Below are 25,290 nucleotides of genomic sequence, written 5' to 3' on the forward strand. Positions count from 1 at the left end.
GCTGCTGGGATAAGACTCTCAGTTCTTTCTATCTTTTGCAGAGTGGTACGTCGGACAGCACTAGTTCTTGTTGGGGTAACTTTCCTTCTATTGCTCAAGAAACCTAGCAATCAACTTAGCATTATTGGCTACACTTCACTCCATTATTGATCGATTTCATGTACAATTGATCAGGTTCTAACCATTTGAAGTTATAAGTTATAACTGCGTACATCTACCTTTACAGTGACTGATTAAATTTTACGTGACTTGCAATAACAGTTAAAATAGTAAAATTATGAAAGTTAATACTAGAATATTGTTGTAACTATAGTGCTTTCTATTTGGTCGGAACAGGGCGGGGGAAAGGGAAGCGCAGTACGTAGCTAGTGAACAAGTACGTAAGGAATCATGGCCGGAACGTTTAGAAAATGTATGATGCTCTGTTGCACGGCAAAGGTCACGGTACGTTCTCCGGCTTAACTTGTCTATGTCTGTGTGCTATAGAAGTTTGACTACTCCATACATACATATATATATATATATATATATATATGTATGCTGGTATTCACATTTTCAGAGACTTTGGTGATCTCTAGCTATTCCATTATACGACTAGATAATATTGATCCAACCGAGACCGGTGGATCTAGTTGCATGTATTGTAGAGATCGAAAACCATATGCATATCCATTTTAGAACAAAAACAATGTTAATGGACGACATCAACGTCTGCATTAAAGATTGAAGCTGATTTCTAATTTCGTTTTAATTAAGAACATGTTTCTGATCATCATCTATTCTTTAAGAACCCCTAATCCTACCTACCTTGGCGACCCTTAAAACGGGAACGGGGAACCTCTCTGCTTCTTCTGGCCAGGTCATATCTGATGTCGCTAAAATTTACTCAAGTATTAATTTATGAAACGAGTTATTGGCTTTGTTTAACCGTGGTAGGCATTTGAAAGCGAATGTCAAATCTTGCCGAACCACGAACTTAAATATTATACACAGCACAAGTAGTCGGGCCATATGGTCCTAGCAAGCATGCTCGCTCCTCTTATTTAATTCTCAGTCATCGCCTTCTTCATCATATCCCATTTCTTCTTTATACTTGGAAACATGAAGAAAAATCCTAAAGCCACAGAATTTGAACGGACAATATGACTGAAACAAATTTCAGGCAATTGGAAGCAGTCCTTTCCAATCCACCAAGAGCTAGTTTTGTTGTTTTGTAGCCAGAAAACTATCAGCTGCATTTTTTTTTTAGAAAATGGATCATGTCTTCTTTAGGAAGTGCGTTGCATACAAGTCAAAAGCATTTATTATAATAAAGATGATAGCTTTCCGCTTTTATAAATGTATTAAACTGATTGCCTATCTATCTTCTAAAAATGTGACGTTATAAATTTATTTATAGAAAGTCGGTCTCTATAAAAATATAAAAATATATAGAGAAGGTCAGATATGCTACGCCATCATTCATGTTACACTCTAATTTTCGGGAATTTGTATTCATAATGCTAACAAATAATACAATGATATCCCTCTATGATAAGTGGTGGAGCTAGAAATTTTAGTTCACTAGTGCACAAATTATACATACAAATAATTATGAAGATGATATGAAAAGACTTGAAATAATTTGTTTACAAAATGAGTTTTTTTTTTCGATGAAGCAATTTAAAAAGGTTATGAACTTAATTATGTAAGATTTTCAATAAAAAAAACTAGAAGAAATATAATGTTACTCATCAATATTGAAAAAAAAAACAAACAAATAAAATACTTCATTAAGAGAAACATGAAATGAAATGAAAAAATAATAATAATAACTTTGCTGGCGGGATGATTTGAACTAGTGCACCACTAGCCTATACAAATAGATAAAAAGAACTCCAGCCATTACCATTATTTATGTTGAATGTAAAAGAATTTATTATATAATAATGTTATTAGTGCACGGGAGGTAGTAGGCATCAACCTGCCTCCGCCTCGGCCTATGATATTTGTTATTCATGACTCATTTATTTGGTTGTCAACAATTGAATACCCGAAGAACGAAACTTTTTAAATAAAATTCTTGTGTCATGCTTCTGATGCAAAACCTATAGAAAAAGAAACTAAATACCGAGAGTGCTATGATAAGAAGAAACGTGTTATGGTGTTTATTGTGTAATATTACAGCAAATTTGGATCATGAGTATTGTAGTATTTTTCGTGCATATAATGAGATTATGTATTACGAGTCTCGTTCACTCGGTCATCTTCACATTAAATGTAGGTTTTTTACTTGATAAAATTGCCCCTTATCATGTACTCATGTACGTATATGATTTTCATATTACCTTTAGCTTATATGAAACTTCATACTTGACTTGGTTATTATACATCATAAGTAGTTCGTGACTCTTTTTCGTCCACTGTTCTTTTATAAGAAAAATATAATAAAAACGGGAATGTGATATCCAAAGTCCTCTGTATAAAAAAAACATTAAACCACATATGTTTTCACGTTACCGCTGCCCGCTACGTGGCGCCAACCGATATGGAGTCTTTAGTTGACTTCGCCAAACATCGACACTCTCCGTCAGCGAATTAAAGCCTATAATCTAGTACCACCCGTTGATTAACCCCTCGATCCACCTTAATACTCTAGAGCCTACCACAGCCCGACATCGCCCACTCAAATCTGTTCCCCGTTGTCGTTCACTTGCCACTTCTGGCATTGTAGAACAGTAGAAGCAAGCACAAGAGTCAAAAACGACGCGCTTATCTTATCACTTCCTCATGTCGTACGTCATCACTAAAACCATAGTAGCTTCCATTTTAGATTCAGATGTAAATTTTGGATAAACAATTAGGCGATTAACAAAAATTGGAAAAAAGTAAAACAGGGGCTAATAATGTTGGTCAAGACCCCGGCACAGTTTACGTGAGTGGGTATTAGAACTGGTGGTGACCAACTTAGTCCTCCTCAAAGCCACATTACCTTCCTTCTTCTCTCTTTTCCTGATCCAAAGAACCAGACATTATCTCAACCCCAAGGTCCGTATCAACTCTTCTCATTCTCTCTCTCTCTCTCTGATCGATCTTCTCCGATATATATGATGATCACAACTTATCATATAGTTATACATATGATATATCATCACACACATAAATAATCTTCTGCTCGTGGATTCAATTTTTTGTAAAATTATGTTGCTATTTCGTTGAGCTATGTATAGAAATGAAGAAATGAATCGATGATATGTTTTGATTTTGAGATTGTTGTAAGTTGCAGCGTTATATATAGATGATTAATCATCGGAAGATTTTGATTATCAGTTTGGTTGTCATAGAATTACGAACACGATTATGATTTGTTTGGTGTTGATTTGGTTCGGTTTTGGATTTTGAATCACAGAAGGAAGAAGACATGGCTTACGAGGACGCCATTGCCGGACTTTCGAAGCTTCTGAGGTAAAAACTTATGTTCTCTTCTGTTGTCTCGGTCCTCTTTTCCAAAGCCAGACAAACATGACCTGTACCTTGTTGGCCGTAAATAGTCCTACACTCTGACGTCCTTTTCTGTCATTTCCACCCATTCCTTCCTTTTCCGTCACACGCACACTTCCGTCACCGACGCGCTACCCTCAGCTCCCCTTTCAGCCTGTTTAAGGCCACGTGGGACCCGCCGAGGGGGTGGCGATGGATCCAACCGATGGTCCCCACCGGACTCGGAGTGAACTGTTTTGGTCTCTGACTCGGTTTTCTTGTTAACTTTTTGATTGCAGTGAAAAAGCTGACCTCGGAGACGTCGCCGCTGCTAAGATCAAGCAGATAACGGCGGAGTTGGAGAAGGCCGGGTCGGATCAGTTTGACCCGGTAGAGAAGCTCAAAAGTGGATTCTTCCACTTCAAGAGTGAGAAGTTCGAGTAAGTTTCTCCTTTGGAATATACTGCTGCCTTCATTCCCTCTCTTCCCCTCCTGCGATTTTCCATTTCCCACAATGCCCTTTTGGCTTTAGAGAACTTTAACCAACACGTCTGATCCAGTTTGAGCTAATCCGGTGCAATAATCCAGTGATTAGTTTTTAATTAACCCGCCAATTACGCGCCAGATTCAACATCCCCATGAAAATGGGAAGATAAGATTAGTGGGGATTGATAATTAGAAAGTAGATTTACTCGTACTTTGCTGATTTAATATGATTTAGATAGTGAGTTTGACTAATGTGATCATTGTGATGTATGATTTTATAGGAAGGATGCCGACTTATACAGCAAGCTGGCCACCGGCCAAAGCCCCAAGGTCAGTGATGCTTCCTCTGAATGGAACACTCATTTGTGCTTTGCCAGTTTTCTCTTGTAGATAATATGCAAATCTGAACTTGATGTTGCATTGTGAATGCAGTTTCTGGTATTTGCATGCTCAGATTCTCGAGTCTGCCCATCGCACATCCTCAATTTTCAACCCGGGGAGGCTTTCGTGGTCCGGAACATCGCCAACATGGTTCCTCCGTTTGACACGGTTAGCCCAATAAGCTCTTATTCTTGGTCTGCGCATGGTGATAATGGCTTCGACCAAAATGATGAAATATAAGTTATATAAGGAATTCAAAGAGGGTAGATAGTCTTTGTTCTATTATGGTTGGTGTCTGGTTTAATGTCTGTAATTGACTATCGTTTTGGTGCAGACAAAGTACCCGGGAGTGGGGGCGGCCATCGAATACGCAGTATTGCATCTCAAGGTGAATATATTAATATTGATAAGGCACCTCTTTCTTGATTATCAGACTTTACTCTTACCTGTACTGCTGCTTCTTCAACGTGGATATCATATTCCCAGTGGACATCTTTGATAATTATTCAACTTCTCCAATTCTTGACCGTTATGTTCAATAATGATCTCCTAGTCATTTGGGTCTCTTTCCCTTTTCTTTAATCTTCCTAGATAAAGGGAGGAGAATCTGAATTATTGCTGGAGAAGGAATAATGCTATTTGTTAACTGCAAGTAGTGTATACCTTTTTCTTCAGAAAGGTCTGTATGAAACTAGAACTGTTGGATTTGCAGGTGGAGAATATTGTGGTGATCGGGCACAGCTGCTGCGGTGGTATAAAGGGGCTCATGTCGATCCCGGATGATGGGACCACCGCAAGGTGAGACTTCATTTTTGTGGATGCAAGAAGCAGCTTATAAACTTTGCATCTTTGTGTGATTTGGCTTTATAAGTTGGATAATCAAAGTACAATTTGGAATTAAGAAGCATTAGCTAGCTACATATATTAAGGAGTTTTAGAATCTTGGCTTTTTAGAACATCCAAATTGGTGGCTTGCTTTGTCATTACAATGTGGTATTGTTGTTATTGCTATAAACATCATAAAAAGGGGTGTCATGTCCCAGTCATAAATTGAAAGGAATGTTAGTTAGAAAAACTTATTTCTTCAGTGGTAGTGTGGTACCATAGTTTTTTCAGGCATCCAAAAAGCTAGAACAGTGGAAGTGAAAGTAAAAGACAAGGAGATGTACTTTATGGCTGCCACATATCCTTAATCAGATTCTCTGAATTAGTAATTCTATAAGCTTTAGGATTCTTTATTCATTCTTAACTTCTTCTATTATGAGAAAATATGCTGTACATGTGGCACAAGTTTAATTGGGTTACCTTAAAACTTATGTGTGTGTGTGTGTATATTGTTTGATTAAGTTCGCTATTTTGGGTAGAAGGATAAGTTTGCATTAAAAGTTTCTGTTCTTGAATAGCATTAACGTTTTCTGATTGCTTGCATTACATACTTCCAGTGATTTCATTGAGAATTGGGTCAATATCTGTGCACCGGCAAAGACCAAGGTTAAATCAGTCTGCGGTCACTTGGATTTTGCAGGACAGTGCTCCAACTTGGAGAAGGTACTTTTTCATTGCTTGGATCAGTTTAATGTCATTGTTAGATCAAATTGTGATCTTAATGACCACCATTCAATGAGCTAGCCTTGTGGTACAAGAAATAAGATTCAGTAGTTCAAATTGAAGGCTTAGTATTATAACTACTAATGGTTGAGAATTGTGACCTTACTGCAGGAGGCTGTGAATGTATCACTTGGGAACTTATTGACATACCCGTTTGTTAGAGAGGCAGTGGTGAACAATACTCTGGCTCTGAAGGGTGGACACTATGATTTTGTCAACGGCGGTTTCGAGCTTTGGGATCTTGATTTCAACATTACACCCAATCTTTCTCTATGAGCATCTGATATGGCTGTGATTCCTCCCATTTTCATTCCATTATAAATTTATAATTTACCCCCTTTTCTTAGAATTACATTTTGGCAAAATAATAGTCCTGTTAAGGCTTGTGTCGTAAGAAAATAATGTAGTTCGGCAAGTTTCCCATTCCCCTTATGTAAAGTCTCTCTATTCTGTATGTGGTTATCTTCCTAGCTTCAAGTGTGCATGATCAGAAGCATCGAACAATCTCTATTCTGTATACATAATTCAACAGAGCTTGAAGACTTGAAGGCAATGCTGTATTTGTGTTTTCCGGTTAAAAATATTCATCGACGTCTTTCCTCTGCGTAATACTTCTATTTATCTTACCTATAACTTGCAGGAGATCATAGACTCTGGATTTCATGGATTTAGAAAAACCAGCCCAAACTGAGTTGTTACGTCAAGGCCGAAACTCATTTGGGGTAATTCGGAAAACGCGTGCCACCCAAGAGTTTTTACAGAGGTTAAAAACCCTAGTCCGATTCGGACTTGGATTTTTGTAATCACATCCTTGAAAACCCTTGCCCGCCTTTGAGTTCTTAAAAGGAAACAACCACCGATCCCAATTTTAACGAAGAAAGATAGAAGTGTAATTCTCAACCTGATGTCTCCGCCGAAGCGCTGCCGCGGTGCAGCGATGCGTGTCATTTTGCCCCAACCCAGTATGGTTTTCCGGTTCACTGTCCCAAAGCCCGAAGAGCGCGACCGCCTCACTGATGACGTGGCCGACAATGATCCTCCTCTCTCCGATGAATCCGATGCATGTTCTGGAACCAGTCCCAACCAAAACCAAAGTCCTTGCAAGAAAGACATTGATTCTCATTTTCTACCAGAACAGCAGGGTAGTAGTAGTGGTAGCAGTGACAATAATAAGAGCTCCGGATCTGCGAGAATGTCGTACTCCGATTGCAACTTGTGCTTCAAATCGGAGAGGCAGCCGGTTGTGACGGCGTGCGGGCATTTGTTTTGCTACTCTTGCTTGTGCGACTGGCTGCAGTGTTGTCGGAAGTGTCCTGTTTGTGAGGCGGAGGTGGTTGACGGGTGCATCTTTCCGATCTACCAATGCAGTGGACCGAGATGCAAGAATTGATGTGGTAGAATCAGTGTAAGCAACAGTAAGAGAAAAGATGGATCTGGGGTAGAATTGGTTTGAGAATCAATCTTTTGTGTTAGTTGATGAATCATTGTAGCTGTAATATAAAAACTATGTTAGGGAGATTATGTAACATTGTAATGGAAGGGAATGTGTTCGACAAGATGTCTTGAGAGATTAATTGACTTGAAGCCGAAAGGAAGGTGTTCGATAAATTGTATATAAGATATATTGCTTATATTTACTATGGATATATGATCCTTAAAGACCCCCCACTTGAAATGAGACCCGTGAGTTGGGCAATTTTGACCCGGTTTCTTGTTAAATTTATTCATTTTTTCCTTTTTCTAAGCTTTTTTAACACATTATCATTGCCGGTAGAGTGGAACCCGACATTAAATTTATTTTTCAAAATAGTTTCCAAAGTAATTTGAAAACATTATTATTGCATTAGATGTAACTCTCAACATTGGTGCAGCTAGCAAGCTACATTTCCATTATTTCTTTTTTATTCTTTTGCTATGTTTGTTTGTATTGCAAAAAAAGGATTTCGCCTCATAAGTCCCAAAATATCAAGTCCTGTGGCAATAGATTCAAGACAGTATTTACATATATAAGTAATATAACTAATATGGCCAGTGTGCGACAGTAAGCAGCGATTGAAATTTGTAACTTCAGGCCTCTGAATATGAATGAGCACGTACTCTTAATGGTCTAAATATCGCTTATCGGTATCGTATCGGTCGATGGATAAAACGATATATCGGAGATATATCGAGAATATATCAATATATATCAGTTTCATCAGATTTGCTTATTTTTAATAAAATTTATAAAATTATACTTCAATATGTACCTAATAAACTAAAAAAACAGTATTAAGTAAACTAAAGAAAATAAATATTTGATTTTGTGATAATTAAAGTACACGAACGACATCTAATAATAAAAATAAGTATTTAAGAATGATTATTTAGGCTTAAAATTCATCATATATATTTATAGAAAAATTAAAAATATATATATATAAATGAAAAAATATTTTTTTTAAAAAGAGAGGAAATAAATATTAAAAAATTAAAAATTAAAAAAAATCAAAGTTTGACCGATATTTGACCGTTGACCAATATATTCAACCGATACAGAAAATATCGTATTGTTTTCTACATATCACTGATATATCTGATATTTAGAACACTTCGTACTCCAGAATTCTTGTGATGATACCCTACCATTATTACGAGTAAAATAATTGATCGATTGGAAGAAGGGGATACTACCAGGTTTGTGCAAACAAAGTTATTCTTCATGTCACATATAATATTCCTAGTAACTCCATGTTAACAGTGCTCAATTGAAGCTAGGAAGAGGACAAGCTTAATTTACATATGGAGTTAGAGAAACTCGCCAAACTACATCATAGTTTACTAATGACACAAGCCTTAAAAGACTATTAATTTGCAAAAGAAGCTAAGATGCAAAACATGCAAGTGATGCAACCGTGGGTAAATTCTAATGGAATGAATTCGAAAGGGAGGATTCACAACTATTCAGATGTCTCAGTCATATAGGGCATATAATGTTCACTGAGGATGAGGGTGTGGGTGAGGGTGAGGGTCAGGTTGAGGGTGTGAGGGACATGGGTGAGGGTAAGGGATCTGGGTGAGGTTGAAGAGGCCGAGGGTGAGGGGGAGAGTGAGAATGAAGATGAATAGGGTGAGGATACACCAATGGATGATCCACATACCCATGTTGTTCACAACCCTTCGGAGCCAGACTACCGGAGCGTCGTTCACAACTGACTCTCTTGGAAACGGGTATGTCACTAGGTTCTCAATTGACACTAAGCGATAGACTCCAATCGTCCGGATCAAGATCAGGGGTCTCACCAGAATGGCCGCTAGCAACGGAGACCTGGACTCGATCATTGTAGTTGCATGGATAACTCAGATGAAAGTTAGAGAAGCCAGATGTGATGCGGTTGGTTGCGCAACCATCAACACTCTGGTACATATCAGAAGGATCATTGTGTACGTTTGTAACTTTGTATGGTGCAGCCGGAAATGTTGGACTGAAGTTAGCTGCTGGTATAGCATAGGAAGAACGGTGAGTTCGACGCACCAGAGTGAGGATGTCTTTCAAGAGAAGATAATTGTCTTTGGTAAGTTTGAGAGGGATGAAACTAGCAACATGGTTAGGACTTGGGAGAAAGTTTAGAGGCATTAGTTTGAGAAGTATTTAGTCATGATCAAGAATACCATAAAGATAAAGAAGGCTGATAGAAGAAATTACGAGAATTTTGTTAGGGAATGCGGAAGAATGAACTGAAGAATGGAAATCGAAATAACTCACAACCACAAGCGAAAATAAAATGAAAGAGAACACCGGGATTTTAACGTGGTTCGGTAAAGTGCCTACGTCCACGGGTAGCAACAATAAAGAACCTCCACCATACGAAGAAATGTTACACCGAGAGAAACACTACTTCAAGACTCACACTTGAAGGGATACACTCTCACACACTTTATTTTGCTACACACACAAAACTCTCTACTTGGAATTTTCTCTCTATCTCTCACTCTTGATCACACACAAGATGATCTCTCACTTATTGTTCTTCTATGTTTATTGCACCACTTCTCATGCCTTTATATAGGCAAACATCTTTGTGCAATTCATGCATTTGCATGTAACATGCATAGAAGCAAAGTCAATCTTCTTCCTTGATTCATGATCAATGTTGGCATGCCCATCAATGCATTCTTATTTCTTTGTCAAACAAATCAACCACCTACCACCATAAGGTTGTAGATTTGTTTCTTACCTTCAACAAAGGTTGCTCCAAGTTTTAACAAAACCAACTCCACCAATTAATGGGTCACCAAAGCAATAGGTGTGCTTGATTTACTCATGTGAACATCACATAGTTTTCATACCAAGGAATTGACCCTATCAAATTTGTGTTCAAGAACACTAAATTGCCTTGATGGTTTTGTGTACATGAGTTTGCTATTTATATTACAATCCATGAAACTCTAGGAGCACTATCAAACAACAGGTAATTTGAATTGACTAGTTTACAATTGAGATTGAAATTTGTGGTCTTAGAATTGCTGTGCGTCTGCTGCTTGAAGTGAGCCCAGATTGAACTTGTGATCTGCAGGCCAACTTGAGGTAATTCCAGATTGTCCTTTTGAAGTACAGGGCATGAATGCCTTGTGTTGCTCGTGATACCTGTTCTGCTGCTAATTGTGTGATTAAGTTGGTGATCAGATTCATTACCGCTATTAATTATGACCAACGTACATATGAAACTATGAGAGGTTGTTATTGCAATCTTCATTGTGATACTCTGATTGTATGAAGTCGGTACCAACTTCCTGGCTGGTCAATGTGTTCAGTCATGGGTTCCCTGCAGCTATAGGAAGCAGTAGCAGACACAAGAAGCTGTTTACTTCCATTGATTGGTGATGTAGAGTTTATGAAAATCAGTTGAATTTTAGGCAATTTTTAATGAAAATAGTAGTACTGTTCATGAGTATTTTAGCTGTCTAGACTCATGTTTCTTTCTAATTGTCCAGAAAAAACCCTAAACAGAACTTGTGGCTACCAAGTTCTCCCTGCGTAAGCTCATAGACCGTCCTGTTGTTGTAGCTTTTACTGCTCACAAGCGAAGGTATTTGATCAAATGGATTCTCATGATATTTTGACTGTGGTGTCACTACTCATAACTCTATGCTAAGTCGGATGGAGAACTATGCAACACATTAGGCCTCGATGGCCAACACGAGAGCTAAAGAAACAAGCTTGCTAAGGAGAGTTAGATGTGTTCTATTTCACATAATCTGAGAGACATGTATAATCTGAGGACATGAATCAACACAGCTTACCCTACGAATAAAACATGCTCATAAGGGAATAAGAGATTCAACAAAAGCAACAGAATCTCCACACACAAAAGAATGGTTGCAACAGAATCAACGTGTAAGTTCAAGGATTCTTCATCTTTATCCTCAACTTTCTGGCTACTTGTGATGCTTTAGGATGTACTGGTCTCTTACTGCTATCACATTGTTGTATCTCTACCCAGTTAATCACTCTAAGTATCAAAGACTGGGGTACTTTTCGCACATCCCCATCTGTTGTTGTGCCTTTTGTTTTCTTCATGCCTTTCTCCAAAGCCTTCTCCAAGAACTCCATAAACCAGTTCCCAGCTTCTGTTTCAATCTGCTTTCCCAACTTGATTGTATTAGTTAAGCTGCTAGAGCTCGATGAAACAGCTGGTGGTTTCTTGTTCTCATCATTCTCGCCAATGGTTTCAAGATTCAACTTCCCAAGTGGAGTGGATGGTGTTTTTCTTTCCTTCTGATTAGATGCTCTCAGCTGTTTCTCGAAACTTGTCTTCTGCTCGCCACCTCTTTCGGGAATGGTTGCAACCGACTTGTACAAAGCACACCTTCTTTTCGATAAGCTCAATTTCGAGTTCATGGAGTTGTGAACCATTTCGTTTAATACTGCATCTTCATCGTCTTCTTTGTCTCTCTGCTGCTTGGCATTCGGTGTTTGAGCAGCTGAAGTAGCTGCTTGAACTGAGACCATTTCTGCCACTGCTTGGACAACTTGCTGATGGAATTCGAGAAATTGATCAAAGCAAGCTGCTGGCGCATCTGCTTTAGCTGCTTTGCACAAGTTTGAAAACGTCCTAAACCAAAGAAATCATAAATATTGATCTTAGAAAATGATCATAACTTGGCATTGATCATATGAACTACAAAATGCGAAAATTGAGGTGTTTGGTTGGTCATACTTGAGTGATCGGACTAAGGCGTCAGTAGCCGAAGCATCTCTCAGTGCATTGAGGGCAATCTTTTGAGCTGTCTCTCGCTGTTGCACAGCTTCCTGCAAAACAAAAACACAACAAACAGAACATAAGCACGAAGAATCAAACAAAATCCGTTTTGATGCTAATTAAACACCAAGGAATGGAGGACTTACTTTCCCAAGCAGGCTGAGTTTTCCAGGTAAGTTCATAGAAAGACTAGTGCTGTTGCTGTCATTTGACACATTAGCAGACTGTAGCTGTTGTGGCATTGAATTGGGAGTCTTTTGTGGGGTTTGTGCATCTCCGGCCACATTGAGAGAAGCTGTGACTCTTGCATTTCTCAGCCGCGGTGGAGGTGTTGAGCTTTTCTTCTCCTAAAACAACAAACAAAGACACAATTCTCCATGAATATCAATATCTTCTGCCAAAATTCGAAGTGAAATTGTATTGAAGAGGAGCAATGTACCTACAGCTTGGTTGAAGGGGCTAATCGGAATCCTCGGCTCTCTATCAGATACGCTTTTACTCCTCGGAAGCTTGAACATTGAGGGAGTCATACAGCTCTTCCTCAGCAATGGACTCTCCCCCTTCACATCCCCCATCTTCCCCAAAACTCCACCATTAAACGAACACCTAACTCCACCACTCACACCTCCATCTCTTCCAATTCTCCCCCTCATCATCGGAGACATCGCCGCACTCCTCACCGGCCTGTCCTTCACCGGAGTACTATAACACTGATCAAAATCCAAAGGCTTAGACACCATTGGAGACAAACCCCCATCACCACCCACACTCAAATCCCAAGACCCCCTCCTAGTCTGCTTCGAACTCGACACCGGCATTTCCTCCCTTCTCTCTCCCCCCTTCTGTCTCAGACCCATCAACGGCTCCGGCGTACCCATCAGAGGGTGCCTCCCCGGGAGCGGCTTGGCCCCTTTCACCACCGGAACCGGCGACCCGGGCTCAAGCCTATCGACATATATAAACTGCCCCAGCTGCATTTTGTTGCTCAAAACGATGTCGTCTTGCTCCGACGGCAGGCTGACGTAGATGGAGTGGGAGGAATCGGAGACCTTGATGTAGAAGCCTTGTGTGGGCAAGAGGCTCTTCTCGTCCAGGTCGGCGGGGACAATGTCGGTGACCTGAAGAAGCGCGCTGCGGTGCTCTCCGGTGGGTTTGACGCCAGTGCTCATTGAGTTGACGAGCTTCAGCAGAATTCCCGGTGCCAGAGCCGCCATGGATTCCGAGCTGTATCAAGAAACCCCAAAATTGAATGACCCAGATGACGAATTAAATGACCCGGATGAGGAATTGGAGTGAGAACAAGGGTTGGGGTTTGGTCAAGAGAATCAAGATTGAATGAAGATAGGGTTTTTCTGGGGATGAAGAATTGAAGATGAACAAGGAGCGGGTGAGGTTTAAGACGGCTGTTGACAACGGTAAGTTTGGAATATGCGGAAAGGTTAATTTTTTAAAATTCGAACGTTGCGCCAACGGTCTTATTTATTTATTTGATTTCCTTCCATTTTCTCTGTGGTGATGATAATGACGTTCACGGGCTTGGGCCGTCAGCCCGTCACGTAAATATTTTCATCCTATTTATTGCCTAGGCCTAACTCGTGAATCGTGATGTTTTTCCCTTCAGAAACTGATATCCGTACACGAAAGTGTCGGCAAATGTTTAGCCTCTCAGTGTTCGGAGGAGAAGAAGGTATGTACTGCATCAAATAGAGAGGGAGATAGAGGTTGTGAAGGGAATTCTATGGGAGAGAACCGGCTATAGATCATCTTGAGCTTTCACCCGACCAAAACTGTGAGTCAATATAGCCAGGGATCAAGTCCAAAACTTGGTTAGCCTTTGTGAATCGTTACACTGGTTTATGAGATACAAAACAGTGCACCTAAAGGATGGCACATTGTTATTTTAAGACAAACATCATGAAGTTCAAGAAGAAAAGGTAATAGGTTCGAGCAAGTTGACAATTAAAGGACAGTAGGGGGAGCAGACGATCATGGTTGAAGAGAAAAGAGGTTTTGCTCGACCAATTCCTTTGAAACAACATTAAGCTAATTACAGGGATCTCGCAGTATTCCCCGACTCATTTTATGATTGTTGACGACATACGGGCAAAAATGTCAGGTCATGATCAGTACAGACCAAAAGCTTGAGAAATATTGAAACAATCATCTACTTTTATAAGTTACACTGAAGTTGAAGGCAATCAGAGGCATGCAAAGAAACAAAATCTGATATTCATGATCTAGCTTATACCTAGAACCAGCTGCTCGTAGGTCCTGCTATAGAGGGGTTGCAAAACCTGCACATAAGCACAATGTACAAGGTGAAAAGCTGAAGGAAACATATAGTGATGATCTCACAAGTCACAATGGTATGGTATAGTCGGACATAGTTATATGATTTCTTCAAAGATCATCAATTCTTCTTATAGCAAACCCAAATTCCCAAGGAAGCTCACATATCTTGTTTGAAAGATTACAAGAGCTTTCATGACAGATAAATGGTGCCTATCAACTTTTAATTCTAATTATAATAACCCCAGATATATCAGTCACTTCCTCTCACTTTCACCCGGAAATCTAACAGGACCATCAACAGTGCCTCATCACATGAAGCATTCATGCAAAACCTAATGCACCAAAGCAACATTTTTTCAACTGCTAAAGAAGTCTGAAAACATTTAAGGCCTACAGGAGATGCTTGCGGTGCAAATCTTATCTCTGTAGTCAATTAAGTGTGACACCGTCTCATCATCATTTCATATATAGACGGCTGAGATGCAAGCTGCCTCTAAGAAAAGAATCCAACCCCATATGCATATCAACCCGTCTACATGAAATAATAGTTGAGTTCTTATTACTTAAGTTAGGTACTTAGTGTTTATAACAGTCAGTAGTCTCAAGGCAAGACAATCAACAGAGACAATATAATTGTCATACTTATCTTCCCAGCATATATACAAGTCACACAGGAGATTCTAACTCTTAACTGCATTATTGTGATATCTGATTTAAAAACCAAAGATAGCCACAGGCTGCTAAAGTACATCCGAGTCAGGCCATTGTACTACAATAAGCAGGAAACATCTACAATTTGCATGCACAATGCAACCTTTGGTGACTAGGTGCAGCATATTGATACATCGGTCCAACTAAACTCCTATTCTAAAATAGAACTAATTTGGCACTCTGTCCTTGGCATGAGAAAACTGACCAGGTTACCATACATAACACGGTAAGCAACCACTGAGCTTGGTAACAAAGTGAAAGACTCATTTACATGCTTATACAAAAACCTAATATATCCATACTATAGACACAACATGCTCTGGATTCTTGATATGATAACTGAAATGCACAGGCCACTAAACAAGCAACTCTATGAAAGTAAATTCCGACAGATACCTTCTGATAGGCACCCCCAGCTAGTACAGTGCAGGGACAGTAGCGATGTGAACAAGGCCGAAGCGGTAGCACTGTGTAACGGTATCAATGACTGCGCAGCTGCCAACTCCACAGGTAGCCTACAATTCGCCAAAATTAAGCTTCCTCAAAACAAGAACATAACAAAGATTGACCGAACCAACAACACTCCAAACCTAACAAGCTAACTCGTCCAAACATAAGTCTCAAACTACATCATACTGAACTGAGCTCTTGAAATGTACAATTGACAATGAAACAATAAATAGTTAAATACTAAACTACAGAATCCAATGAAACAAGAGAAGATCAACTCTATAACAATAGGAAGCTACTTTCACAAGTACAAATCATATAAATAGTAACATGGATTGAAAAAAAATTGAAAGAGAAAAAGCAGAGGATCCAACCTTGAGAATTTGAGTTTCGGAGTAGCGAATCGAGGAGTGGATGTGGCTTTGGCGCCGGCGAGTTCAGCGAGCTTAAAGGCTTTGGAGGCGAAGGGTGAAGACGACGACGAGTTGAATATGGTTTTGGCGGAAGCTGAAGAGAATTGTAGGGTTCGTCTCGCGCAATTAGCCGCCATGGTTTTCCCGAAGCTCTCTAAGTTGAGTCCCTTTGCTCAGCGAAATGAATCGAATTCCCAGACATACGGATTCATTATGTGGGCTTGGGCCTCATAGACTCGTTTAGAGAGAACTGGATTTAGTCCTTAGCCCAATGACCAGCTCCACTGACCCTAAGCCCAACAAAATGAGAGTCGAACAAAATACATTCTCGCATTACCATGAGAAACCCTATAGAGCACGCTTCATTTATGTACATGTTGGCCATGTTTGGCGTATGGCTGGAACTAGTGATTAATATGGGGGATAAATTGTTTAGGAGAACATAAGATATGCCCCTTCAATAGCCTATATTATAGGGCAAAAGCTATTGATATGATCATAAAAGAGTAAAATCATTTAAGAGACATGGACATCACGTACGCAATGTCATCATTAATATTAAGTCAACATCTAATGAGAGCATAGCCACTATCTCTAAGCTTTGGATATAGATGATAAGTCTTTGTTTATTTTGTTATCTTTGAATTTTTGGTACTTTTTAGTTTTTAGTGCTTTTTAACTTAAATTTTTTTTTTGAGGAAGTGTTGTTACTCCTTGAACTTATTTATCTTGTCTTAGTTTTTAGCTCGCCGTTTTAATATTATTTATTTACCCAAACTGTATTTTTTATTTTCCGGTAAATCGAAAAATACACAGTTACACACATAGCAGTAGACTTAGAAACTACGGTGTAAAATATCAGCAAATAAATATCAGAAAAATTTATAAACCAGCTAGATATGGAGTCAGTTGCCACATCACTCTAGACATCATCACAACATCAAGGACAGCAAGAGTTATGAGGTAGTGCCGTTGTATTTAATCCTCTGAGTTCTTCAATCTGGTACAATTCATAGACAAAACAACCAGATCGAACAGAGAGCCCGGGTTTTACTCTAGACCTAGTTTTTTGATGAATACTCTAGACCTAGTTACCATTCACTTCATTCGCATCTGTTTTTTTTCACCCCATTTAATTGGATTATTGTCTTTTACTCCCAACTTCCCAGGTTTTCCGTTCAGCCATGTCATTGCTCTGTCTAGGGTTTAATTCCGGTCTACCGGCCTCAACAAACCAAACAGACTAATATAAAGTGGCCAGCTTCCAATCTTCACCGTATCTTCGATCTTATGAGAAATTGGTAAGGCTTATGATGTGCTCAGAAAGCAAATGCAGGGAAACCCTAACGATATCGATATATATACCAACCTCAGAAACATGCAGTTAGTTCTATCTATCCATGGCTACCGACTTTAATGCGAGTGATGGTCTTAGCTTTGCCTTATCTCGGCCTCAATCTCAGTAGCTCATATCTGAATACTAAAGTGGTTGAAATTGTTGAATCCCAACCATATTTGATGTTCCATTAGAGATTAGATCCCCAACTTCTCTACAATCCCTGTTCTTGGCTCCATAAAACAGAGTGCTCTTACAAACATAGTTAAGGAACAATCAATGGTGAGGACTGAAGAGTGAAGACTCGACACCAATTATTTGAACCCCATTTCAAAGCTCATGATTATGCAATAGCTATGGTTAGTTGGGATGTTAATGCCATAGCAGTTTGCAGTTTTGGCAGTTCAAAAACTCTGCGTTTTTACTTACTAATGCATCTATAAAAATCAATGTACTATCATCCATTCATCCTTCCTTATATTCCAACCACAACATGAACGATGGACTTGGAGATTTGGTATTGTGCCGAGGACAATAAGCTAGGCATGGAGAAGGGTATGGTCGTCCATGCCTAGAAATCCAGAATTGTAAATCTGTACAAAGCTTAAAGCTCTAGAGCCATGCATTGTGCATGTGTAGCTAGTTAGCTAGCTCGATCAGGTGTAAGAACAAAGCCAACTCTGGTGAAATTGGTGAAGAAGTACATGGGTTGGTTGAAATTTACTTCGGGTATTTTTGAATGCATGCATGAGAAATAGTAAATTTAGTGGGTGAGATGAAATATGAAATGACAGTACGTTCCATGCATTAATAATCCTGAAGGAGGGTACTGCAATTTTGTTTTGAAAACTTGAATGAAAATGTCCTCGACCTGGAAATAATGAATTGAGAGGTTTCCGAGTGGACTACTGTACTAGGAAATAGGAATATCATCATTGCCAAAGGAAAGCTCATGCTCAATGCAATCAGTGAAAGCCAGCCAATCTCATTTCTCTTCTTCCGGATAATGTGAATTCGTTAAAGGGTTGAAAATGCATCCTTGTGATTAATTGTCCGATCTATAGATTATATCGACTCGTCCCGCGTATTAAATTGTATGCCGATCATAATGTTAAAATAATCTTTGTATTATACTTCGGACTATGATAAGTTATTTTCAAATTATGATCAATGGATCAGTTACACTTTCGCTTTCTGGGATAGCTGTTGAGTATCAAGGCCGACATTATGAAACCAGCATTCAAACATGATTTCAAGTGGGATGAACTTAAATGGTTTAAAAACACAAAGGTTGATCTCATAAAATATACTATAGGGAATATTTGGCTATGCTCTCGTAGTCTCGTTTGGTTTAGATACCACTTCAATCTCCTCATTTCTTTATTATTGCATACGTAACTATACTAACCTCATTAATTGTTCAAAATATTTGCATAATTTAATCGGACAATGTATAAAACAATATATGAAATCATCCCCTACCAAAAGCTCAAATAGAACCTTTTAAAAACAGATGCATACAATCACATACACTCACACTCTGCTCACGAGTTGTGTATGGAATGCACCTTCCCAAGTTGATACCATCATTTTCCCCATATCGATCAAACTCTTCCAGGCCGGTTCCTTCACTTGGGTTTCAAGCATACCACCAATTCCAATAGCAAAAATTAATTAAAACTCACGATGAAGGAAAATATGTGTGGCATTGTTTACTGATGGATGAAGAAACTCACCCCGCGATTTATAAGGTGAACTGCTAACTTGCATGATTAGATGTATTCCAACATGGCACAGCCGACCGATAACTCGCATTCCCAAACTCCAAACTTTGCTGCACACTTCATCACTTGATAATCAACTGGCTAAAATGTGCTGAGACATTTCGTAGCAGACCATTTTGCTCGGATTTACTATAGGAGGATTAAGAGGTCTCACATTCATGATAACTTTCAATCTATTTTGATCAGATCCAAAATAATCTACGTGGGTTCTACTATAAAGCCAAAATTTTGGCCACAGATTGTGTGAAACCGTATAGTACAGTCTAGAATTGTGGACTCTCTTCCGATAAACAAAAGAAAGAAGAGCAGTGAGCTTCAACAACAGCTGTCCCTCATGGGTCATCTCCTTTCTCATTCCCACACATTTTCCAGCAACAACAAACCGTGTGGCCATTTGGACCACCTCATCCTGTATTTACGTATATATTATATATGTACATATACCATTTCACTAAACACATACTAATATAATTTTTGAACAAGACACTAATCAAGCAATCATTCACATTTGCAACATATAAACTATAATAGCATTATCAAACCCCATTGGCTTCATTAATCTGGCTTCCAATTATTGAGGAAGCAGCATAAACATTACCCGAAGATAATATGTAGAATAATTAAGACATGTTCCAAAATGTAAAAGAAAAAAAAAAGACCATTACTTCATAATACAGTTATAAATAGCCTAACTCGAACCAGTAGCTAACACTTCTTAACCAGTGGCTCGAGCCCAAATTACTTACCCAAATGCTATGACTTACTCGTACTTTCACCCTCTTCAGTCAGCAATAGTCCAAGTCAAGTCATTCTCAAATATCCAATGGCACACCTCGATCCGACCCGGACCCGATCCAAGAGCCGCAAAGGATCCATGGGTAGGGCTCCAAGCAGACGTGTCCAAGTGACAGATGGCAACACCATGGTTGATCTTGGCCTTCGTAGTCGGGTCTAGAAGATCCGCTTCGTAAACCCGGACTTTAGGAACCGAGTGGCAGTAGTAGAGGAGGTAAGGAAACAAGCTCTGGTGGCAAGACACGGACTGCGTGACTTTCCCGCCGTTGATCCCCTTCACTGATCCAACCACCACATCTCCTTTCGCACCATTGACGCTTTCAGTGGTGCGAACAACGACGTTTCGGCCGAGAACGGACGTCGCGAAATCGATCATGTCCTCGGCCGAGCCGACGCACCTCTTGGTCTCGCCCATGCTCGGCGCCCGCTCGCACTCCTGCAGGGCGTCGGTGATGATCTTCTCCATGGTGGAGTTGTCCTCGGCGTGGAAGATCCTCTTGAGGTCGGTGACCTTGGAGGTGGCAAATGGTAATTTGGAGGAGATTGTCCGGGGCAGAAACGACCTTTCGGGCATTTTATCTTTAATGTCGGGGAATGGCATCACAGTTCCTTTCTTCAGCATAGACTCCCTGAAGAATTTGCCCGGCTCCACCCATTTTTTGGCCAAACTGCCACTGCTCGCGGCCAATTTCGAGGCCAAATTGGTCTTTTCATCCGCAGCGTATTCCGTGAACTTGGCTGCATTTTTGTCCTTGTAATCCTTGAAAGTGTTGTTGACGCCGTAGATCTTGAACCCGAACGACCCGCCCTTCGCGCCTTTACCGTACCCGGTGAAGGACTCCGTCCCGTTGTTGACGCTTTTCCCGTAATTGACGAAATTGACCTTCTCGGTGTTGGAGTTCTTGCCGTACGACTGGAACGAGCTCTCTCCGACATTGGCCCCGTCTCTGTAGTTGGAGAATTTCTCCGACCCGGCATTGACGCCGTCGCCGTAGCTCTTGAACCGCTCGGTCGGGTTGTTCTCGTCGTTGCCGTAGTTGGTGAACGTGTCGTTGGCTCCGTTGCCGGACTCGCTGTACCCGGTGAAGTCCGACGCGGCGACATTGGAGCTGGTGCCGTACCCGGTGAACTCGTTCGGGGCGCCATTGCCGTTCTTGGAGTAGCTCGTGAACTTCTGCTGGCCGGCGTTGCCGATATTGCTGTAGGCGGTGAAGGACTGGGCCCGGCCGTTGGAGTCGTCGGAGTAGGAGGTGAATCGGAGGTTGGGGACATTGGATTTCTCTGCGTAGTTCTTGAAGTCGCCGCTGCCGGAGGTGGCGCCGGCGGCGTAGGAGCTGAAGCTCTGGTCGATGACGTTGCCTTCGGTGGCGTAGTTGTTGAACTTGTCCTTGTGGTCCACCGAGTCGCGGCTGTAGCGGCGGAAAGAGTCCACCGGAATATTCTCCCCGAGGGAGTAGTTCTTGAAGCTGTCGGCGCCGGCGAGCCGATCCGTGCCGTAGTTGCTGAAATTGCGGGCCGAGTAACCCGTAAAACTCGCGTCCTTGGCGTGCTTCTCAAGGCTCTGCCCCAAATCGGGGAAGCAGAGGAGTTTTGCGGAGGAGCAAAACTCGGGGAGCTTGGTGTGGAGGGCATTTTGGGAAGCGAGTTTGGCGAAGTTAGCGGACTGGGCTGCGGTTAATGGGGAGGCCTTGGAGAGCAGGAAGGAGGGTCCAATGGCGTCGTTTCGGACCTCCTTGTTCCAGTAACGGGTGAGATAGCCTTTGGGGGAGAACGGGTTCTCGTGGACGGCGGCGGCGGCGACCTGCATTGGGGGAATGGTGAGGGCGATGAAGACCCAGAAACAGGAATGGCACCATAATAAAAAAAACATGGAGTTGAAGAGAAACAGAAGGCAGAGAAAATAGTATTATCTGGGTAAGAGAGGAATTTAGACGGCTTACATTGAGAGAGAACAGGATAAAGAAGAACAGAGAGAGAAGAGGAGTCACGAGGGTGAGTTCTCTGTGCTGCTGCTGCTGCTGCTGCTGCATTTTTGTTGGGGGTTTATGTTTTTGCTATTTACGTATTTGAGAGAAACCTTGAGAATGTTGGTGGCTTTGTTGGGTTTTCGGCTGGTATTTATATTGGTGTGGAAGTGGGTGAGGATTTTTGAAAACGGGTTTGGGCTTTGTAGAAGGTTATGTACAACTTCAGAGCATTTCCCTGATGAACAAGTTTTGCCAAACTGGCAAATCAGCTCACTCTCTTAAATGAAACTAGGATTTTACAGTGCAGACATTAATGTATGGTAAAAGTTTTAGGCTAATTTAATGACATCAAGATTTTATTACTAGAAAATAGCTGGATTCTTGACTGAAATCGTATCATTAGATTCAGTTCAAAGATTTAATAAAAGATCATATATGAAATCCATGCAATAAATAAAAGGTTACAATTTACTAGGAAAGTGAATACATCGTGCTTAGCTGTGATCATCTATAATCTTCCATTGGGGCAGTCGGATAAACATTCCAAAAATTTGTCATATGAACAACGCGTTTTAAGAATCACAAAAACACTTTTGTCTAAATCCCAAAAATACAAGAGCTATGAGGCACAAATTTTGGACCCCTCCACATTTTGATTTAAGAATAATTCGTCGGCATATTTAACACTCTAAAATGCCAAAAAATCATCTCACAATTTTAAAATAGTCCAGGTATGCTAATCGTACGGGGAACGGACGCCGTAAAGATACTCCTAATAGTGATACCGGTGCTTAATAGCTGATCAGGTGATCAGCACTAATCATGTTTTGGAATTTCATGCTTTCTAATTTGCTCAATTAGGGATGCCACGTAATGATGTAGGATGAGTCCAAACTCCAAAGGCTGCAAAGTGAGAAGTGAGAACTACATATTGACTTGGAGGTGACTGAGGGGGTGGCACTGAAGGCAAGAAACCGTGTTAAGTGTGTACGTGGCGGGTGGGGAATGGAGGAGGGTCGCTGTTAAAAACGAGATCTTTGACGCGTTTTAGCCTGTAATGTTTTTTGTAGTGTAATCGGAGGATTCTCTTTTCGTGAACCCTCTTTCCGACACGAGGTATTATTTGAATGATTTAACCTGGACAGTGACAAAAGCTCGTGATAATGGTACTTTTCGTATTTCTAACGTTAACCCGAGGCTAGTTTTGGTATTCAGAATCGGCTTAACTCTCGTAATGCTTGATTAACTGAAAGCATGCAAATGGTGATGAGTTTACGCACGTACGACGCACCTAAGTTTATTGGTCAAGTATTTCTTGTTTGGTCCGAAAATTTGAGGTTGGAAGACCTTCCATTATAGGAAAGGAAAATTCACCCTGACGTTTTGGGGTATTACTAAATGGAGTCAAACTCTTGATGTTAAGATGCCTACAAATTTCATCTTCTAATTTCTAAACAAATGATGAACGGTGGATGCATGTGTTTTATTTCAAACGTAGATCACTAAGAATGATGGTATAATGATTAAGGAATAGTTCTAATACAACATTGTACCATGAAAGTTTAAAAGATTAGTACAACGAAGAGAACGCCTAATTTTTTTGTGTCACCTTCATCTAGCAATCTTCATCTAGCAATTACACCTATACAGTAATGTGCATATATTTCAAAGATTTTTTTTCCTAACACAAATAGAAAGAATACAACATGACCGAACACATAATTAAAGAATTATTGTATGATTTGCTCAGTCAAGCTCCCAAACGAGGAAGGCTGATCGATCTGGACCTACTGTCCCTAAGATTTTCTATAATCTGATTATGATACTGATCGATAAGATTGATCACCATGGAGTTATATCGATCATCGACTAATTAATTTATGCATGCGATTAAATCATCTGCTTTCATTTATCCATGTCAATTTCATTTTTAATTAGCTATTTTGTACATTACAATCATATAAATCTGACTGATGGAAAAGAAACTAATCAAGGAAGAAGCGGGTGGTCTATTTAAGCAAGAAACTAATTGTCTCAAAATAAAAGCACGAAAAGTAATATTGCAAAGGGCAGGGCGAAGTTGTATCCATGATTGGTATTTCTCTAGTACAACATCAACGTGATATGTTTGGTCTTTTCAGATGTTAAGTAACTTATACATTACATCTATCCATTCATAATGCATTCAAGCACGAGCACGTCCTTCACCGCAGGTTTGTGGGCGCAGCGAAGCCGGAGGGCGGCGGAGGTGAACGCGACCGATGGAAGATGGTGTCGTCCGCCGCGAGAGTAGTGGCAGATGTTGAACTTTCCTAGCTCCTTTCATAAAATGAGAACGGACAAAGAATGTAGATCAAAGAGTAACCTGGACGAATTTCCCAAAACTGCGACAGTTCACTCTAAAAAAAAAATGAATCACTAAATTATAAGCTAGTTTATTGTTTACGCTAATTATCAACATAATCATAATATCATGAACTAGAAAAACAACAAAGACAAATTAAAGATCTTCATTTTCCAGAACTGTTTTCTTCTCATTATAAATTTATAATACATCTTTAGCTGTAGTCAACCTAACTTTAACTTTTACGAAGGTTTCACGATGACCAGGACCAAATTCCATATAAGGAGTGCTGCTGTTCTCAGACGTACACCCTTATTTAGCTCAACCTAAATGGTAGCAAGTATAGTTGGCACAACATCCATCACTGATTTTCTACCTGCAGTTAATAATTTCATGACCTACTCTCCTACTTTCTGGTCAATCTAGTTTAAAGCCAGCAGACAAAAATCCTGTGTTTTACTCTGTTAGTCATCTTTCTCTTTTTAGCTCAGATTATGCAGTTTATATTAGACTGGCTCAATACATTGGTAAAGAAGCTAAATTTGATCCCAAATTGCGATTTTAGAAGTTGGTATATATATACTGTATGTATCATTGATGTACTGATACAATATTTATGTCTCTAAACTTTTCTGAATAAGGGTCCTATATATTTCTTTACAGCTATACACTTGTTCTGTAATTCTTCCCAGATTAACTTACTTCCAAAAAATGGCATGAACAAGGTCCATTTTCCCTTATCTCTTTACGAATCTCTTTAATTTGGAATTTGCTTATTATGAACGATACAGATAAAAGGGAAACTCTTTTATTCTTTCATTCATATTGTCCAATTAGAAAGCAGAAGCATCATGTAACGAATTATTACACCGGCTTCGAAATGCCTGCATGTTTCAGCTGGACCCTTTTCTTTAAGCTCTGATGACCACATTTTAATAATTTGCCTGTTAATCATTTGTAGAGAACTTGGACAATACCAATTATACTATCACTTTAGCTTTGTTTTGACGAGTCCAAAGCCC

General features: G+C 40.0%; 4 protein-coding genes across 5 annotated transcripts; 1 reads left to right on the forward strand and 3 right to left on the reverse strand.

Moving 5' to 3' along the window:
• Window positions 1–375: 375 nt before the first annotated feature.
• On the forward strand, window positions 376–6,487 carry LOC126792871 (carbonic anhydrase 2-like). Of its 2 annotated transcripts, none has more exons than XM_050519368.1 (9): window positions 376–444; window positions 3,389–3,444; window positions 3,759–3,899; window positions 4,227–4,275; window positions 4,378–4,494; window positions 4,661–4,714; window positions 5,039–5,124; window positions 5,769–5,874; window positions 6,046–6,487. In XM_050519368.1, exons 1-9 carry the CDS (start codon window positions 391–393, stop codon window positions 6,208–6,210), a joined length of 828 nt encoding a protein of 275 aa, XP_050375325.1. In that variant the 5' UTR covers window positions 376–390; the 3' UTR covers window positions 6,211–6,487. The 2 variants fall into 2 exon arrangements, with proteins under 2 accessions (XP_050375325.1, XP_050375326.1); XM_050519369.1 differs by lacking the exon at window positions 376–444 and adding an exon at window positions 2,917–3,027.
• Window positions 6,488–11,140: 4,653 nt separating this feature from the next.
• LOC126791271 (uncharacterized) lies at window positions 11,141–13,506 on the reverse strand. Its single transcript, XM_050517701.1, has 4 exons — window positions 12,620–13,506; window positions 12,323–12,523; window positions 12,135–12,226; window positions 11,141–12,029 (listed from the first exon to the last, which is right to left on the reverse strand). Exons 1-4 carry the CDS (start codon window positions 13,388–13,390, stop codon window positions 11,318–11,320), a joined length of 1,776 nt encoding a protein of 591 aa, XP_050373658.1. The 5' UTR covers window positions 13,391–13,506; the 3' UTR covers window positions 11,141–11,317.
• Window positions 13,507–14,214: 708 nt separating this feature from the next.
• On the reverse strand, window positions 14,215–16,198 carry LOC126791642 (protein NUCLEAR FUSION DEFECTIVE 6, mitochondrial). The gene is made up of 3 exons (XM_050518117.1): window positions 16,004–16,198; window positions 15,576–15,694; window positions 14,215–14,470 (listed from the first exon to the last, which is right to left on the reverse strand). The coding sequence occupies exons 1-3, from the start codon at window positions 16,177–16,179 to the stop codon at window positions 14,451–14,453; spliced, it is 315 nt and encodes a 104-aa protein (XP_050374074.1). The 5' UTR covers window positions 16,180–16,198; the 3' UTR covers window positions 14,215–14,450.
• Window positions 16,199–19,663: 3,465 nt separating this feature from the next.
• Window positions 19,664–21,987, reverse strand: LOC126792499 (polygalacturonase 1 beta-like protein 1). Its single transcript, XM_050518910.1, has 2 exons — window positions 21,898–21,987; window positions 19,664–21,758 (listed from the first exon to the last, which is right to left on the reverse strand). The coding sequence occupies exons 1-2, from the start codon at window positions 21,985–21,987 to the stop codon at window positions 19,944–19,946; spliced, it is 1,905 nt and encodes a 634-aa protein (XP_050374867.1). The 3' UTR covers window positions 19,664–19,943.
• Window positions 21,988–25,290: the final 3,303 nt, after the last annotated feature.

The sequence above is a fragment of the Argentina anserina genome, chromosome 4, assembly GCF_933775445.1.
Source record: "Argentina anserina chromosome 4, drPotAnse1.1, whole genome shotgun sequence".
NCBI lineage: Eukaryota > Viridiplantae > Streptophyta > Magnoliopsida > Rosales > Rosaceae > Argentina > Argentina anserina.

Coding starts and splice junctions, on each gene's coding strand:
- LOC126792871 (XM_050519368.1), top strand. CDS start 391: ATGGCCGGAACGTTTAGAAAATGTATGATGCTCTGTTGCACGGCAAAG. Junction 445..3,388: donor GTTGCACGGCAAAGGTCACG/GTACGTTCTCCG, acceptor TTTGAATCACAG/AAGGAAGAAGACATGGCTTA. Junction 5,875..6,045: donor AGTGCTCCAACTTGGAGAAG/GTACTTTTTCAT, acceptor ACCTTACTGCAG/GAGGCTGTGAATGTATCACT.
- LOC126791271 (XM_050517701.1), bottom strand. CDS start 13,390: ATGGCGGCTCTGGCACCGGGAATTCTGCTGAAGCTCGTCAACTCAATG. Junction 12,524..12,619: donor TTAGCCCCTTCAACCAAGCT/GTAGGTACATTG, acceptor TTGTTGTTTTAG/GAGAAGAAAAGCTCAACACC. Junction 12,030..12,134: donor GCCTTAGTCCGATCACTCAA/GTATGACCAACC, acceptor TCTTTGGTTTAG/GACGTTTTCAAACTTGTGCA.
- LOC126791642 (XM_050518117.1), bottom strand. CDS start 16,179: ATGGCGGCTAATTGCGCGAGACGAACCCTACAATTCTCTTCAGCTTCC. Junction 15,695..16,003: donor CCGAAACTCAAATTCTCAAG/GTTGGATCCTCT, acceptor GGCGAATTGTAG/GCTACCTGTGGAGTTGGCAG. Junction 14,471..15,575: donor CTGGGGGTGCCTATCAGAAG/GTATCTGTCGGA, acceptor GCTTATGTGCAG/GTTTTGCAACCCCTCTATAG.
- LOC126792499 (XM_050518910.1), bottom strand. CDS start 21,987: ATGCAGCAGCAGCAGCAGCAGCAGCACAGAGAACTCACCCTCGTGACT. Junction 21,759..21,897: donor TTATCCTGTTCTCTCTCAAT/GTAAGCCGTCTA, acceptor CCCCCAATGCAG/GTCGCCGCCGCCGCCGTCCA.